We start from the raw sequence: 19,412 nt of genomic DNA on the forward strand, positions 1-19,412 counted from the left end.
CCATTCCATTTGTCTAAGGTGTTCCTTGAGTTCTTTATATGACCATTTTTCTGATGACTCTAGGTCCTCCTGAATATTTAGGCTGTCCTGCATTGTTTGTACTCCTTTTCTTCCTTGCTTTTTGAAGCTGCTCATGTTACTTCTTGTTCTGTTTGACTGCTGAGTTACTGTTTACTCCTATCAATTTATTTGATGCTTGGGAGGAAAGGTATTAGAAGGAAAGGGAAGAAGTCACTAAAGAGAATGAGAGTAAGCAGGTAGAATTCAAGGAAGGGGGGATAAGATAATTGAAAAGAAATGAAAAGACAAAAGAAGAATAAAAAATAGGAAATAAAAAAAGAAAAAAAATTAAAAAAAATAATAAAAAATATTAAAATTAAAATTAGAAGAAAAATTTTAAAAAAATTTTAAAAAAACAACAAGAAAGAAAAATGAAAATGAAAGAAAAACCCAAATCAAAAAAAAAAGAGAGAAAAGAAAAAAAGAAAAAAAAAACTAATAAATGCAGTCTTAGAGTTTGATTAACTTCTTTTCCAGTAGGTGGCGCTGTGCCCACCAGGCCAAGTTTGTCCTGTCAATACGCGGGAACCAATCACTGTGCAGCATCTCCTCCCAGACTGGGCGAGTCTCCAATCCTGAGTGCTTAGGGCCTCCTCTTGTTTTTTTTTTTAAATTTTTTTTTTTTTTTAAGAGAGAGTGAGAGAGGAGAGAGAGAGAGAGAGAGAGAATTTTTAATATTTATTTTTTAGTTCTCGGCGGACACAACATCTTTGTTGGTATGTGGTGCTGAGGATCGAACCCGGGCCGCACGCATGCCAGGCGAGCGCGCTACCGCTTGAGCCACATCCCCAGCCCAGGGCCTCCTCTTGTGTCTAGTCACTTCCCATTTTTCCTCCAGCCAGGCCTCTCTCACGGGTGCCGCTCACCACAATACTGCTACACGCCAGGTCTGCTGCTCCCGGGAGCCCTGTTTTCATGAACGACTGGGCACACTCTTCCAGTTTGCCATTCCCTCAGACCCTAAGTTTGTAGAGCTTGGGGCTGAGAATCCTCAGCGAATTTTACTTGCCCTCTGGTAGCCATGCCCCCGGTAGCTGGTGCAAGAGACTTCAGCTGTCAGCACTGGTGGGAGCAGTAGTTCAGCGCCGCGGGTCCCGCGCCACCTCTGATTCCCTTGGTCTGGCTATCGTGCTCACGGGAGAGCTGGGAGGGGCCCTTACGGGAGAGCTGGGAAACCTTAAGGTTTCCCCGATATGTGGAGAGGGAAGGCTAGGGAATTACACACCTGTAGCAGAGCAGCTCCCTTGCTGTGACCTATTAAAAGTTAGCTCTTGGTATAAAGGTTTGGAGGGCAAGGGAAGACAGAGAAAGAGTATATAAATAAGCAAATGTTATTAATCATAATAATACAGAAGTAAAGACAGAACTAATTAAATCTGGAGAGGAAGATGTGACAGGTGAATGAAATAATATGTAAATATCGGGATTATGAAGATAATATCTAAAATTGATGGCACAAGAAATAAAGGTTAGAATATATTGTTATTTTAATAATTTTCTTCTGGAAAATTTTATACCTATGTCATTTGAACTGAATAATGATCAACATAAAATATGAAAAAATTTGTGAACTGCAACTTAAGCAATGCTGAAAGAAATTTGTAGCTATAAAGAATTATATTAAAAAAGTATAAGATTAAAATAAAATGTCAAATTTTTCACCTCAAGAAGCTAGAAAAATAAACCCAAAGTAAATAAAAGGATGACAGAAATTAGAAAATACAAAAGAGAACAGATGAACAATAGAGAAGTTTAAGTCAATTTAATAGGTTTATTGGAAGGACTAATAAAATTGATAAACCCTAGAAAGACATTAATGAACAGATCTGTGGGCTCTCTCTCATCCAGTGAGGAAGTCCACAGAACAGGGTAGAAGAGAGTGTGGCTGCGGAGTTGCTATTCAAGACCCCCAGAGACCAAGCAGGAAGCTGGTCTGATTTTATTGTGCACTTGCCATGTATATATACTCAGGCAATAGCTAAGTAGATTATATGCAGCCACCAATACAATTTTTTGCTAACTGTCCTTGCAGTGACCAGTCCAGGAGAGGGCTGTGGAGCAAGCACAGGGACTGCAACACATGGCCTCATGCCCAGGGTTGTGCCTACCAGGTAATTGGCCTGCTGCTCATGGGCCTAGCACAGGGGAATGGCCTGCCACTCAGATACTCTTAACATATGCCATGTATGCAATACTCTATGAACTTGTCCCCACAAATATAAATTCTCAATATAAGATTTAAATAGATTACTTACAGACCACTAACAGGATAATGAGTGAATATTATGAATAATTTCATGACAGTGAATGCTAGCTACAACATAATATTGAATCTAATAATAAAGATATAAAGAAAGTTCATCTCAAGTGATAATTATCCTGGGTGACAGTTGGTTTAACACTGAAAATAAATGTAATTGAACAAATTAAAAGACTAAAGGCAGTGTGGCGATCATATGATCATCTCGAGTTATGCACAAAGTACATTTGACAAAATTCAGCACCTATTTAAAAACTAAAAACTTGAGAGGCATACATTTTTTTTGACAAAATATTGAAAGTATTCCCCCCCACCAAAAAAAGGATCAAGGCAAGAATGTGCACAGTCACCATTCATGTCATTATTCTTCTAGCAGACAATTACAAAACAGTAAGGCTGAGGAAAGGATTAATAGAATAAAGGAAAATATCACTGCCTTTTTTCTCACCTTGACCCATCATGTAGAAAACACTAAGAAGTGTTTAGCAAATTCCTAGGATTAATAAATAAATTTAGCATTTTAACAGGATACAAGATGCAATTTGTAAATATCTTTAGTAACAGTTGAAAACTAATTTTTAAAAACATTATTTATAGTAGCATCAAAAGTCACACATGGGAAGAAGTTTACAGAAATTATGCAAGTCCTCTATACTGACTGATGAGAGAAACTAAATGATTTAAATATGATGGAGAAGTGTATGGTTTTGGAGCATTGTAGATTCAGCATAATCCTTGTCAGACTTTATTTTAATAGAAATCGAAAATTTGCTTTTAAACTTTATATGGAAATGCTAAAAACGAAGAACAGTTTGAAAACAACATTGCAAAAGAAGACCAAAAACTTACTCTAATCTTAAAACTTGCTATAAATTTGTTAACAATGGAGATATATACTGCTGGCAAAATCCAGACATGTAGATCGGAAGACAATAGAGTTTAGTAGATACAAAAATATAGTTAGTTGATTTTTGAGATTGTATTAAATATGGAAAGGATAGGCTTTTTAACAATGATATTGTCACAAGTGGGTAAATGTGGGAAAAACTGAAACTTATCCCTTTACACCACATACAAAATATAATTTGAAATGGATGCAAAATGTAAAATTTAAAAGCTAAAACTTTAAACTCATGGAAGAAAACATGAAAGATTATCTTCATTGATCATATGATAGCCAAAGATATCCTAGGTAGATGCAAAAGCACCAATCATAAAAGAGAAACTTTATATATAGACTATCAAAATTTTTCATCATCAAAGATAGTATCAAGGTAATGAAAGGCAAAGGGGAGGGAGGGGAAAGGAGGCGGGGCAAGGGAATAGGAATGATGGTGGAATAAGTTAGACATCATTACCCTAAGTACACGTATGAAGGCACAAATGGTGTGAAAATACTTTATGTATAATCAGTGACTTGAAAAATTGTGTTCTGTATGTGTAGTATGAAAGAGTTGCATTCTGTCATCATGTATGACAAATTCAAATAAATAATTTAATAATAAATAAGAAACATATTCATGGTGTGTTATGGTTCTTAAGCCCAGAATACATTACAATAATTCAGTAGCAACTTTTTGAAAACAAAATAATTATCAAAAGATACGGATATTTGAGAGAGGATGATGTGTAAATGGATAGTAAATACATGAAAAATGGCTATTATAATTTTTATGAGATAAACTTCAGTCTACCAGACTATTATAATAGACTTACAATGCCAAATGTTGATGGAGAAAATGGAATTGCTAACACTTTTACATATGACCTGTAGGAATATGAAGTAGTATAACCAGTTTGACAAAGAGTTTGTCTGTTAATATACACCTACCTATTATAGAGTAACTCCACACTTAGGTATTTAACCCCACCCTATTCCAAAATAAGTGTGTATATACACAGAATGATTTATTCATAGAAGTCCAAATCTAAAAATAATCCAAATGTTTTTCAATAGGTGAATGAATAAACTGTTTTCAGAGTGCATGATTACTTCCATAAGTGAACTACTGATGCTTGTAGTAACATAAATAAATCTCAGAAACATTATGTTCACTGAAAGAAGCCAACCATGAAATGGTACAATCTATATTATTCCATTGAAATAGAATTTAGGTACAGACAAAATTAATCCATGATGATTGAAATTAGAATGGTAGGGATGTTGGAATTTGACTGGAAAGATCAATTAAGGAGACTTTTGGGGGGGAGATTTAAATGTTCCATATGTTGGGGGGTTGGTTACATGGATGTATACATTTATGAAGTCTCATTAAGTTGTTCGGATAGGATTCATTTATTTTATTTTATGTAAATTTTATCTTAATTAGAAATAAATTACCTGGAATGTTGATCTTGTCTCTTGAGTTGGGTTGAATGAGAATTAGGAATTGATGTGTTTTCCTTATAATCCCATTTAATATATATCATATACATATAATATTCTCATTGAAATTTAAATCTAGGAAACACAATATTTGAGTCCTGATTAGTGGAACAATTTTTAAAATAACATCTAATATGTCTTATTTGGTCTTATTTTTTAAAAGTAAAATTTCAATATTAAACTATGTGATGGTGCTTTATTTACTTATTGTTAAGCACTTTAGTATACATTTTACACATGCTGATTTACTTAATCTTCAAAACAAACCCTGTGGTTAGTTTTATTATTCCCAAATTATAAAAGTAGAAATGAAAGCATTGATAGAAAACAGGAGTGCTGAGTGTTTAATATTCCCAAATTATTATGCAAAGAATCTCAAGCCAGAAATTCTATATGTGAATTTCTAATATTTTTAATTTTCTTGAATAACATCTTAATTTGTTGAATCTATTTCATGGTTGTTTTAATAAGCTACTTTTCATATTTTTTTCTCTTAATAATTTTTCAAGGTGCAACTGTGGTAACAGCTGCTGTTGTAGAAGTACATTCACATGCTTCTCAAGTTAAGACAACACTAAATATGAGTTTCAAAACTGATTATCTCACCATGGTACTGTATAGTCCAGGTCCTGAACAGGTAAGTTGAGGAAGGAAAGAAAATACATTTTATTGTGAAAAATTATATATGTGAATGTTCATCAGTAATGCTTGTTCATATTCTGTGTGTATTTTGTAGTGTTCTTCTGAAGAAATGGTTGATCTTTTCACTTTAAATTGACAATAATTTTGACTATTTCCATTTTTAATTAGCTATTACTTTTATATAACTAATAATGTGAAAAATAAATTGTTTTTGGCATTTTATTGGAGAGTCCTTTGACAATATAGAATTTTGGAGCAGAGGATATATATATAGCTCAGCAGTAAAGTACATACTCAACATGTACAAAGCCCTGGAATTAGCCCCTGCATCACTCCCGAAATTAGAGAATTTTGATATTTCAGTTAAGCAGATATAATAATTTCTAGTAGTTTATATCATAAAGTATACTATAAACCTATTTTTGTATAATTTTCAGATTTCTGTTTGGATTTCTTATTCCGCAGGAGGCTTTTACAGATGTTCATGATCCTTCTTTGAAACTTGCTGAATTTAAGTTGGAAAATATTACAAGTAATTTAAAAATGTATACAGATGAATCAATATTTTCTTCTTTCTTATTAAGAAACTGTATTTTAGATGATAAAAGACCTCACATCAAGAAAGCAACTCCTAGGTATGTATTATAATAGCATTCTGAATTTTTACATTAGAAATTGTTGGTATATTGTATAGAGCATACCTTTAGGATTACATTTTAACTTTCTATTTACATCTTAGGATCTTCAGAGCTTCAGTTCAGTCAAGTCATGATATTCATGTTACATTTGAAAAGTTCTGGTTTAGTTATATGCTCTTACTAGACAGTTGATAGATTCATTGAATAAATAAAAATAAATGGGGAAAAGCATGCTGACTTTCAAAAATGATAATTTCTTAAACATGAAGTTTCTAATTTATGAAGTATTTATGCTCCAGAAGTTTAAAGGTCTGTTATTTATAGCACTTTGTGGGTCTTCCTAGGAGACATGACTTCAGAGTGCTTATTTGTTCTCAGTAAAAGAGTAAGAGGCCTTAAAGTTTTAATTGGTGTATTTGGTTATTTGTAAATTACTCATACATAGGCATTGTTATTGTGTTTTTCAGAATGATAGGACTAACAGTTGGGTTTGACAAAAAGGACATGATGGATATTAAGTTTAGGAAAATCAGAGATGGTTCTGTGACTGATGCAGTCTTTCAAGAAATGTATGTTTGTGCAAGTGTGGAATTCCTGCTGACAGTTGCAAATGTCTTTTTGGAGGCATACACAGCAGGGTCTATTACAGAGACCAATGTTCAAGCATGGACTTCTAAAGAAGGTTAGTTACCAGTTAAAATATTTAATATCTTTACTTTTGAAATACTATAATAGCATTTATCTTGGTTAGCCATTTAGATGATCAGAGTAAATGAAGAAATAAATTAAAATCTTTATTGTTCAGAGTAGGAGGAAACCCTTAATGTGTTTTCCGAGAGTATATGCAGTTTATATTTTTTTTGACAGTGCAAATATATATTGGGTTAAAATATTATGAGACCTATATTGGAATAAGTAATTTGCTTATCTACAGGCAACAATATGAACAAATTTGTTGCCGAAAGAAAACAAGTAGGGAGAATAAGAACCCACCACATCTTTTTGGGATCAAAGATAATATCTTAATTTAATATATTTTTGTTTTATTCTGTTCTGTTGATAAATAGCTTTTACATACAATTTTTATATTTTTAACATATTTCATGTAGTAGAAAGAGTATCAGGTTGAGAGTTGGAATCTAGATTAGGTTCCAGTTGTGCCCTTAAATAGTAAAGATTTTGTCCCACAGTTGTTAGTGTTTCTCCAAGTCATGAGAGAATTGGAGCTTGAATGAGCATGTACTTAGTATGCATGAGTCCATTGGTTTAATCTTCAGTGCCACCAAAAACAAACAAACAAAAAAAAAAATTTTGAGTAGATTATTTGGGGATCTATGATTCTTTTATTTTCCTTTTGTACTTAGAGAAACATGTTTTTCTCATAAATAATAAAATACTTATAAGTAATACTTATATAACAAATACATATATATTTAAGATGTTGAATTATCATTTTTATTTTAGCACCTGTACAGGAGTCAGAGAAATGGGAAGTTAATATTCTTATTAAAAACCCTGAAATTGTGTTTGTGGCTGACATGACAAAAAATGATGCTCCTGCCTTGGTCATTACAACACAATGTGAAATTTGCTGTAAAGGTGACAGTAAAAATAGTACAATAACTGCTGCTATTAAAGATCTCCAAATCAGAGCATGCCCATTTCTTCCAGCCAAGAGAAAAGGCAAAATCACTACTGTGAGTTTACTAACTAATTATTTGCTTAATTGTAACTGATGTAATATATAATATATATCATTTTTAGGAGTGAAAATTTCCTATTTTCTTTCCAACCTTGTTCTGTATAATAACTTTGTCTCTGTTTGAAGAGCCTCATTTAGAATATTATTATACCAGTTTTCAAATTTTTTTTTTCATTTTTGTAGATGTTCTTCATTGTTGTGTGTATTTGTGGGAATTTTCTTATAAGAAGTTGGTTTCCTCTTTATACTTTTCAATTAAGATCTTACTCTGAATTTCTAACCATGTCAGTTTCAAACTGCTCTTTGACTTTTAGGATTTTCTACCAGTTGTTTTCTGTGTTGTTTCAGTTTTATTATTTTCCCTTTTTATCTCCCATTTGGGTGTTTTGCTTGTCTGCATATAACATATTTTCAACCTCAGCCATTTGCTTTGATATACTTCATATTTGAATTTTACTCACTAGTAGTCACTTGGTTTTCTTCCTCCTTCAAACTCTTAATTCTTAGTTTATTTGCATAGATTCCCAATAGTTTAAAAAATACACTTGAAAATGTTTAGGCTTCTAAAGGAGTAATAGAAGCATAAATATTCTAATTATGAAATATAATAGACATTATAATTTTAAGTTAATATATATTGATTAAGATATTAAATACAGGCTGGGGTTGTGGCTCAGAGGTAGAGCACTCGCTCTACGTAAATGTAAAATAAAGATATTGTGTCCATCTAAAAGTAAAACAATAAATATTTTTTTAAGAAAGATATTAAATAGGCTGGCCATGGTGGCACACGCCTGTAATCCAAGGCCTGACCATGTTGTGTTGAACATCCGAACTTCAGGCTTTGGCGGCTGAGGCAGGAGGATCAAGATTTCAAAGCTGGCCTCAGCAATCTAGTGAGGCACCAAGCAACTTAGTGAGACCCTATCTCTCAATAAAATACAAAAAGGGCTATGTGTGTTGCTCAGTGGTTAAGCCCCATGGGTTCAATCCCCAGTAAATGAAAAAATTAAGATACTAAATAAACCTTGTCTTAGTTTGCAAAGTTGCTCATTATTAAGAAAAGGGAGGCTCTAAGGAAAATAACCATGAGCTGGATCTGTCTTTAAAGCAAACAGCAGGTGTCAAGTATATCATCCACAGCACTAATGAATGTATTAGTATTAATGATGGGGGCCAGTTAGTTCTGAAAGATGGAAAAAGTATAGTAAATTAGGGGGAAAGAGATGTATTAGGAAGTTAGGAAAGCGTTTACAGTTTCAAAAAGTGAGAGATAATGCAGAAGAGATATAGTTGGTAATGTTTATATAGAAAGAAGGGAAAAATAGAAGCAACAAATGAAGTGATATTATTACTTTTAATGTTTGATTTTATATATAAAACCTTTAGTATGTTGAGATATAAAGTCTTATATATCTAATTTTATGACAGAAAATATCTTATTAAGTGTAGCATTTTATTGTGTGACTATTGGCAGACTGTTGAAAAAAAAGATTAGTTTTTCCTATTCTTATGTTAAATTATGTTGATAGATTTTCCTGTAGTATACCAGCATTATGTTTATTGGTTGGGGTTATCTGTTGTGGGGGGGGGCACTTTTCACTGGAAGTCATATTTATGGTGATAACCTGAAGGATAAGTAGATCTTAAACTTGGGCAGGAGGAATCATAGGAATGTATTTTGAGAAGAAGGAAACTGTATGTGCTGAAAAATGTGAGTTTCATAGAACATATTTCCACATATTTACCCAAACATCATCACTTTATCTCATATATTTTATCTTTTCTCTTTGTTATTCAGTGGTCTTCAACTTGGGGCAGTATTCCCTACCACAATTAATCTCTGTAATGTAAGGAGTCTATTGTGAGCATTTTTTTTTATTGGTTGTTCAAAATATTACAAAGCTCTTGACATATCATATTTCATACATTAGATTCAAGTGGGTTATGAACTCCCATTTTTACCCCAAATACAGATTGCAGAATCACATCCATTACACATCCACATTTTTACATAATGCCCTATTAGTAATTGTTGTATTCTGCTACCTTTCCTATCCTCTACTATCCCCCTCCCCTCCCCTCGCATCTTCTCTCTCTACCCCATTTACTGTAATTCATTTCCCTCCTTATTTATTATCCCATTCCCCTCACAACCTCTTATATGTAATTTTGTGTAACAATGAGGGTCTCCCTCCATTCCCATGCAATTTCCCTTTTCTCTCCCTTTCCCTCCCACCTCATGTCTCTGTTTAATGTTAATCTTTTCTTCCTGCTCTTCCTCCCTGCTCTGTTCTTAGTTGCTCTCATTATATCAAAGAAGACATTTGGTATTTGTTTTTTAGGGATTGGCTAGCTTCACTAAGTATAATCTGCTCTAGTGCCATCCATTTCCCTGCAAATTCGATGATTTTGTCATTTTTTAGTGATGTGTAATACTCCATGGTGTATAAATGCCACATTTTTTTTATCCATTCATCTATTGAAGAGCATCTGGATTGGTTCCACAGTCTAGCAATTGTGAATTGTGCTGCTATGAACGTCTATGTGGCAGTATCCCTGTAGCATGCTCTTTTAAGGTCTTCAAGGAATAGTCCGAGAAGGGCAATAGCTGGGTCAAATGGTGGTTCCATTCCCAGCTTTCCCAGGAATCTCCATACTGCTTTCCAAATTGGCCGCACCAATTTGCAGTCCCACCAGCAATGTACAAGAGTACCCTTTTCCCCACATCCTCGCCAGCACTTGTTGTTGTTTGACTTCATAATGGCTGCCAATCTTACTGGAGTGAGATGGTATCTTAGGGTGGTTTTGATTTGCATTTCTCTGACTGCTAGAGATGGTGAGCATTTTTTCATGTACTTGTTGATTGATTGTATATCCTCCTCTGAGAAGTGTCTCTTCAGGTCCTTGGCCCATTTGTTGATTGGGTTATTTGTTATTGTTTAATTTTTGAGTTCTTTGTATACTCTGGATATTAGGGCTCTATCTGAAGTGTGAGGAATAAAAATTTGTTCCCATGATGTAGGCTCCCTATTTACCTCTCTTATTGTTTCTCTTGCTGAGAAAAAACTTTTTAGTTTCAGTAAGTCCCATTTGTTGATTCTTGTTATTAACTCTTGTGCTATGGATCTCCTATTAAGGAATTTGGAGCCCAACCCCACAATATGTAGATCGGAGCCAACTTTTTCTTCTATCAGACGCAGAGTCTCTGATTTGATATCTAGCTCCTTGATCCACATTGAGTTAACTTTTATGCATGGCGAGAGGAGGGGATTCATTTTCATTTTGTTGCATATGGATTTCCAGTTTTCCCAACACCATTTGTTGAAGATGCTATCCTTCCTCCATTGCATGCTTTTAGCTCCTTTATCAAATATAAGATAGTTGTAGCTTTGTGGATTAGTCTCTGTGTCCTCTATTCTGTACCATTGGTCCACCCGCCTGTTTTGGTACCAGTACCATGCTGTTTTTGTCACTATTGCTCTGTAATATAGTTTGAAATCTGGTATCGCTATACCGCCTGATTCACACTTCCTGCTTAGAATTGCTTTTGCTATTCTGGGTCTTTTATTTTTCCATATGAATTTCATGATTGCTTTATCTATTTCTACAAGAAATGCCATTGGGATTTTGATTGTCATTGCATTAAACCTATAGAGAACTTTTGGTAGTATCTCAATTTTGATGATGTTAGTTCTGCCTATCCATGAACAGGGTATATTTTTCCATCTTCTAAGATCTTCTTCTATTTGTCTATTTAGGGTTCTGTAGTTTTCATTGTATAGGTCTTTCACCTTTTTTGTTAGGTTGATTCCCAAGTATTTTTTTTTTTTTTGAGGATATTGTGAATGGAGTGTTTTTCCTCATTTCCATTTCAGAAGTTTTGTCGCTGATATACAGAAATGCCTTTGATTTATGTGTGTTGATTTTATATCCTGCCACTTTGCGGAATTCATTTATTAGTTCTAGTAGTTTTTTTGTAGACCCTTTTGGGTCTTCTAGGTATAGAATCATGTCTTCTGCAAATAGTGATAATTTAAGTTCTTCTTTTCCTATTTTTATGCCTTTAATTCATTTCATCTGTCTAACTGCTCTGGCCAGTGTTTCGAGAACTATATTGAATAGAAGTGGTGATAGAGGGCATCCCTGTCTTGTTCCAGATTTTAGAGGGAATACCTTCAATTTTTCTCCATTCAGAATGATGCTAGCCTGAGGCTTAGCATAGATAGCTTTAACAATGTCAAGGTAAGTTCCTGTTATCCCTAGTTTTTCTAATGTTTTGTGCTAGGAGCCACAAGCAAATATACAATGTATGGCACCTTTGGTTGTAAAGTGACGCCAGCTAGCCACTGAGATATGATTATGTTAAGATTTACATTCATATGGAAATTGGACTCCCGCTGTTCACCCTGGCCTGCTACCGGACTCATGTTACGGGACTCATGGAGAGTTCCCATTGGTTGGGGAAGGATAGTAGGAGGAAATTCCGGGGGAGGTCCGGGGGACCCCCGGTTCTGGGAGACGGGAGGTTCCGGTAGACGCCCGCGTGGGAGGACCGGGTTTGGCTTGCCGGCGCCTACAGAGTATTGGCGGCTTTTTCAAAATAAAGTTTTGTTCCTGCTTGAGAGGCTCGTGATTCTGTGCCCAGCCAAGACTGCGGCAGTTTTGAACATAAAGGGATGCTGTACTTTGTCGAATGCTTTCTCTGCATCTATCGAGATGATCATATGGTTCTTATCTTTAAGTCTATTGATGTGGTGAATAACATTTATTGATTTCCGTATATTGAACCATCCTTGCATCCCAGGGATGAATCCTACTTGATCATGGTGCACAATTTTTTTGATGTGCCTTTGTATCCGATTCGCCAGAATTTTATTGAGGATTTTTGCATCTAGGTTCATCAGAGATATTGGTCTGTAGTTTTCTTTCTTTGAGGTGTCTTTGTCTGGTTTCAGAATCAGGGTGATGTTGGCCTCATAGAATGAATTTGGAAGAGCTCCCTCTTTTTTTATTTCCTGAAATAACTTGAAAAGTATTTAGTATTAATTCTTCTTTAAAGGTTTTGTAAAACTCTGCTGTATACCCATCCGGTCCTGGGCTTTTCTTGGTTGGTAGTCTTTTGATTTCTTCTTCTATTTCATCCATTGATATTGGTCTTTTTAAATTGTGTGTATCCTCCTGACTCAGTCTGGGCAAATCATATGACCTAAGAAATTTATCGATGTCTTCACTGTCTTCTATTTTATTGGAATATAGGTTTTCAAAATAATTTCTAATTGTCTTCTGTATTTCTGTAGCATCTGTTGTGTTATTGCCTTTTTCATCCCGTATGTTAGTAATTTGAGTTCTCTCTCTTCTTCTCTTCGTTAGCATGGCTAAGGGTCTGTCGATCTTATTTTTTCAAAGAACCAACTTTTAGTTTTGTTAATTTTTTCAATAGTTTCTTTTGTTTCAATTTCGTTGATTTCTCCTCTGATTTTAATTATTTCTTGCCTTCTGCTACATTTGCTGTTGTTTTGCTCTTCGTTTTTTAGGGTTTTGAGATGAAGTGTGAGCTCATTTATTTGTTGTTTTTTCCTTTTTTTGAGGAATGACCTCCAGGCGATGAATTTCCCTCTTAAAACTGCTTTCATTGTGTCCCATAGATTCCGATATGTTGTGTCTGTATTTTCATTTATCTCTAAGAATTTTTTGATTTCCTCCTTTATGTCTTCTGTAACCCATTGATCATTCAGTAACATATTGTTCATTTTCCATGTGATGTAGGATTTTTCCTTCCTTCTTTTATCATTGATTTCCAGTTTCATTGCATTATGATCAGATAAAATGCAAGGTATTATCTCCACCCCTTTATATTTACTGAGGGTTGCCCTATGGCATAATATATGGTCTATTTTTGAGAAGGATCCATGTGCTGCTGAGAAAAAAGTATATCCATTTGATGATGGTTGATATATTCTATATATGTCAGTTAAGTCTAGGTTATTGATTGTGATATTGAGTTCTATAGTTTGTTTATTCAACTTTTGTTTGGAGGATCTGTCCAATGGTGAGAGAGGTGTGTTGAAGTCACCCATAATTATTGTGTTGTGTTCTATTTGATTCTTGAACTTGAGGAGAATTTGTTTTATGAATGTCGCAGCACCATTATTTGGTGCATAAATATTGATAATTGTTATGTCTTGTTGGTGAATGGTTCCTTTTAGCAGTATATAATGTCCTTCCTTATCCCTTTTGATTAACTTAGTCTTGAAGTCGATTTTATTCGATATGAGTATGGCCACCCTGCTTGCTTACGAGGACCGTGTGCATGGTATATTTTTTCCAACCTTTCACGTTCAGCCTTTGTATGTCTTTTCCAATCAGATGGTTCTCCTGGAGGCAACATATTGTTGGATTTGTTTTTTTTAATCCATGTTACCAGCCTATGTCGCTTTATTGGAGAGTTTAAGCCATTAACGTTTAGAGTTACTATTGATATATGGTTTGTACTGCCAGCCATGTTTGATTATTTATCTTTTTTTAAAAAATTTAGTTTGTTTCTCCATGATTAGCTTTCCCCCGCCCTCTGTCATTACCATGGCTCTTCCCACTGATGGTTTTGGTTGTTTTTTTTTCATTTCTTCCTCGTGTAGTGTTTGGCTCAGGACGCTTTGCAATGCTGGTTTTCTGGCTGCAAATTCTTTTAGCTTTTGTTTATCAGGAAAGATTTTTATTTCGATGTCGTACCTGAAGCTTAATTTTGCTGGATACAGAATTTTTGGTTGGCATCCATTGTCTTTCAGTGTTTGAAATACATTGTTCAATGACCTTCTCGCTTTCAGCGTCTGTCATAAAAAATCTGTTGTTAACCTTATTGGTTTACCCCTGAATGTAATCTGCCTCCTTTCTCTTGTAGCTTTTAATATTTTCTCTTTATTCTGTATATTGGATATCTTCATAACAATGTGTCTTGGCGTTGGTCTACTGTGATTTTGAATGCTCAGTGTCCTGTATGCATCTACAATTTGTATATCTGTTTCCTTTTTTATTTCTGGAAAGTTTTCTGTAATTATTTCATTCAGCAGGTTACTCATTCCCTTGGTGTGAGTCTCTGTACCTTCCGCTATCCCGATGACTCGTAAGTTTCTCGTGAATTTTTACCAGCCTTTCTGAGTTGGCTAGACTCTTTTCAAGATGATATATTTTGTCTTTATTATCTGATGTTCTGGCTTCTACTTGCTCCACTCTGTTAGTGATACTCTCAATTGAGTTTTTAATTTGGTTTATCATTTCCTTCATTTGTAGAATTATTGTTTGATATTTTTTTATAATCTCCATCTCCTGATAAAGATACTTAACTTCTTCTTTTATCTGTTTAGGTAATTCATTTTCAATGTGTTCTTTCACTTTTTGGATTTGCTGTCTCATATCTTCTTTAAGGTTCCAGCCCATCTGTCTAAGATGTTCCTTGAGTTCTTTAATTGACCATTTTTCTGATGCCTCTAGGTCCTCCTGAATATTTAGGCTGTCCTGCATTGTTTGTACTCCCTTTCTTCCTTGCTTTTTTATGCTGCTCATGTTACTTCTTGTTCTCTTTGACTGCTGAGTTACTGTTTACTCCTATCAATTTATTTGATGCTTGGGAGGAAAGATATTAGAAGGGAAGGGAAGAAGTCACTAAAGAGAATGAGAGTAGGCAGGTAGAATTCAAGGAAAGGGGAATAAGAAAATTGAAAAGAAATGAAAAGAAAAAAAATAAATAGAAAATAAAGAAAGAAAGAAAAAAAAATTTAAAACAAACAAAATAATATTAATAAAAAAATGGAAATTAAAGTTTAAAAAAAATAATAATAATAAAAAATTGAACACATTTAAAAAAAGTTAAAGAACAACAACAAAAAATTAAAATTAAAGAAAAAAAAAATAATAATAAATGCAGTCATAGAGCTCGATTAACTTCTCTTCCAGTAATGGGAGCTGTGCCCACTGGGCCAAGCTTCTCTTCTCAGTAGGTGGGAACCAATCACTGTGCAGCAGCTCTTCCTCCCAGACTGTGTGGGTCTCCAATCCTGAGTGCCTAGGGCCTTCTCTTGTGTTTCCTCAAGCCAGGCCCCGCTCACCTGTGACGCTCACCACAATACTGGCTATACGCCAGTTCTGGTGCTCCTGGGAGCCCTGTTTTCATGAATGTCTGGGCATACTCTCCCTGTTTGCCTCCTTCAGACCCTATGTTTGTAGAGCTTGGGGCTGAGAACCCCCAGCAAATTTGCTTGCCCTCCGGTAGCCACTCCCCCGGTAGCTGGTGCAAGGGACCTCAGTTGTCATCACTGGTGGGAGCAGTACCGGGCGTTCGGCGCTGCTAGTCCCTCACCACTCCTGATTCCCTTGGTCTGGCTGTCACGCTCATGGGAGAGCTGGGAGGGGCCCTTAAGATTTCCCCGCTGTGTGGAGAGAGATGGCTAGGGGATTACACACCTGTCGCCACTGGCTTCAATGAAGTTATCTCCTCCGCCTGTGACGTCAGTTCTCTGCCATGGTGGTATCCCATGCAAATGGTGACCGTTCGTTGCCTTTGCCAGGTTACCAATGCAACGGGTGGGTCCTGACTGTGTCTCCCAAGCCCCGTTTCAGTCCTGTGGCCACTGCTTATGAAGGCTCGGTTGGCTTTTACCTCTGTAAGTTCAGGAGGGCCGACCAGTTATTTCAGCGGGATCGTTAGTGCTGGGTCATGAGAAGCAGGCGAACCGGAGCTTGAATGCAGCCGATCTGGGCTTGGTGTGTTCTGAGAGGCCCAGACTGTTCGTCCTGGATCCATGTCAGCTCAGCATTGCCTAGTGATCCTGAGCAAACAGCATTTAGACAGTTTATGTCTCCTTATGCCTGCACAGCTGAAGGGGTCAGAGACTTGATCTCTCCACGCCCGCCACCATGTTGGATCCCTTAGATTTTAAATTGTCACTCATCAGCTGTTCCATTTTGCTCGGCGGGTCGGGGGCTCACTCGCGCAGGGAAGAGCTCCGCAGGAAGTGGTGACGGCGGTGGAAGCGAACCAGCTGCGGCCCTCACGACGCCCGGGGAGGGGGTGCAGGCTGGGGGAGGGGAGGCGGCGCCGCAGGGCCCGCGCCGGCCGAGTGACTGGCCACGCGAGAGATTGTGAGCATTTGTTAAGTGCTTGTTCATGTTTGGTTGAACCTTATAAGATTGCTTCTTTGAAGGGGAAGCACTAATAGTCTCCACAGTAAAAATCATATAACAAAGGGAGAAATATGGTGAGGGGGTTATAGTAGTAAAAAAGAATAAATCAATAGAGTGTGATAGGAACTTTTTCAGAACAAAGAATAGATAACATGGCACCATCAGTATCAATGTACACATTCCACCGCTTTATTGTAACACTGTTGCAATTCTATACTATAGGAATAAAATGCCTAATCAGAACGTGTATTACTTTATATGAGAGACAAAAACTGACAAGTAAAAGAGGAACTAGCAAGAGTGTGATATAAGGCAATGACTGCTGTGTTCAGTGCTCAGCCTTTGGATATGAATCCTTTGGGCCAGTGCTGGCACTTATAAACACTGCTTTCTGCTGAATACCCCACTGATTTGTCTCTCTATAAAAGAATGCCACAATGGCAATAAAATCACACTGGATGTAGTTGGTGTCAAAAATATCACTAGCAGGGAAATAATCCCTTTTAAGAAAGTATTCTGCAACCTGAAGTTTAACTCTGTGGACCGCATTATGGAGAACTTGAGTGTGTAGTTTTGGCATGAACATTCTAATGGATGAGAACCACCTACATGTTCAGTTTTAGAGAACTGGACAGAGCAATTTGGTGAGAAAACAAATACATGTGAAACTTTTCTACAACTTGAATATTTTTAATTGGCATTTTGTGAAATTCAAACCAAAAGTTTCAGGGACTTAAATTAAACGCCTAATTTAATTGGACAAAAGCCAATTAAAATTTTTCATGTGTAAAATCTTTTACATGTATTTATATATTTTTTCTTTTATTCTTTTGTTTTTGCCTTCTATAAGATGTAGAGATAACATAAATTTTATGTTGAGAATCTGATTATATATTATACATCATTATAATTTCTTATGCTCAAAGTACATAGAACTAGTATATTGGCTTTTAAGTCATATGCTAGTTATCTTACTTATTAAGAATAATAGTATTTTTTCTATACTTAGAAGATGAAAAAATTCCACAAGAAAACTTCTAGAACTAGTAAATGAATTAAGCAAAGTAGCAGGATATAAAATCAACACCCATAAGTCAAAGGCATTTCTGTTTATCAGTGACAAATCCACTGAAAGGGAAACAAGGAAAACTACCCCATTTACAATAGCCTCTAAAAAAAAGAAAATACTTTGGAATCAACTTAATGAAAGAGGTGAAAGATCTATACAATGAAAACTACTAAAGAATGCTAAAGAAAGAAATTAAAGAAGACCATGCTACCAAAAGCACTATGCAGATTTAATGCAATTACAATCCAAATCCTAATGGCATTTCTCATAGAAATAGAAAAAGCAGTCAATGAAATTCATCTGGAAAAATAAGAGACCCAGAATAGTTAAAGCAATCCTTAGCAAGAAGAGTGAAGCAGATGGCATCACTATACCAGCCCTTAAACCATACTACAGAGTAACAGTAACAAAAACAGCATAGTATTGGCACCAAAATAGACTTCTAGACCAATGGTACAGAATAGAGGACACAGAGGCTAACCCACATAATTACAGTTATCTTATATTAGACAAAGGCACCAAAAATTTACATTGGAGAAAAGATAGACTCTTCAACAAATGGTGCTGGGAAAACTGGAAATTCATATGAAATAAAACCCCTATCTCTCACCATGCACAAAACTCAACTCAAAGTGGATCAAGGACCTCGGAATTAAAGCCAAACACACTGTGCCTATTAGAAGAAAAAGTAGGCCCAAATCTCCATCATGTCAGATTAGGCCCCAACTTCCTTAATAAGACTCCTATAGCATAAGAAATAAAATCAAGAATCAATAAATGGGATGGACTCAAACTTCAAAGCAAAAGAAACAATCAGTGAGGTGAAAAGAGAGCCTAAACTTTTACCACTCACACATCAGATAGACCACTAATCTGTAGGGTATATAAAGAACTCAAAAAGCTAAACACCAAAAACCAAATAATCCAATCAATAAATGGGCCAAGGAACTGAACAGACACTTCTCAGAAGATGATATGCAAACAATCAACAAGTATATTAAAAAATGTTCAACATTTCTGTCAATTAGAGAAATGCAAATCGAAAGTACTCTTAAGATTTCATCCCACTCCAGTCAGAATGGCAGCTATTAAGAACACAAACATCACATTCCACCATCATTTCTAACTGATTACTCCCATGCTTCCTCTCCCTACCCTACTATGAATCAGCCTCCTTATATCAGAGAAAACATTCAGCATTTGGTATTTTAGGATTGGATAAATTCACTTAGCATTATCTTTTGTAACTCCATCCATTTACCCGCAAATGCCATGATTTTATTCTCTTTTATTGCTGAGTAATATTCCATTGTGTATATATGCCACATTATTTTTACCCATTCATCTATTGAAGGGCAACTGCGTTGGTTCCACAATTTAGCTATTGTGAATTGTGCTGTTATAAACATTGATGTGGCTGTGTCCCTTTAGTATGCTGTTTTTAAGTCCTTTGCGTATAGACCGAAGAGAGGGAT

The 19,412-nt window shown here is 35.6% G+C and overlaps 1 protein-coding gene across 1 annotated transcript in view; it reads left to right on the forward strand.

Annotated features, from left to right (window-relative positions):
• Nucleotides 1–19,412, forward strand: part of LOC308641541 (intermembrane lipid transfer protein VPS13A-like) — a gene marked incomplete at its 5' end in the record, with an annotated part of 147,541 nt that overhangs the window by 35,060 nt on the left and 93,069 nt on the right. The window contains 5 exon segments of the mRNA XM_081280216.1: nt 5,216–5,343; nt 5,814–5,903; nt 6,488–6,668; nt 7,451–7,683; nt 14,759–14,811. Of these exon segments, the coding sequence (XP_081136342.1) occupies nt 5,216–5,343; nt 5,814–5,903; nt 6,488–6,668; nt 7,451–7,683; nt 14,759–14,811 (685 nt within the window).

This window comes from Spermophilus citellus (assembly GCF_964194105.1).
Source record: "Spermophilus citellus genome assembly, chromosome: 2".
NCBI lineage: Eukaryota > Metazoa > Chordata > Mammalia > Rodentia > Sciuridae > Spermophilus > Spermophilus citellus.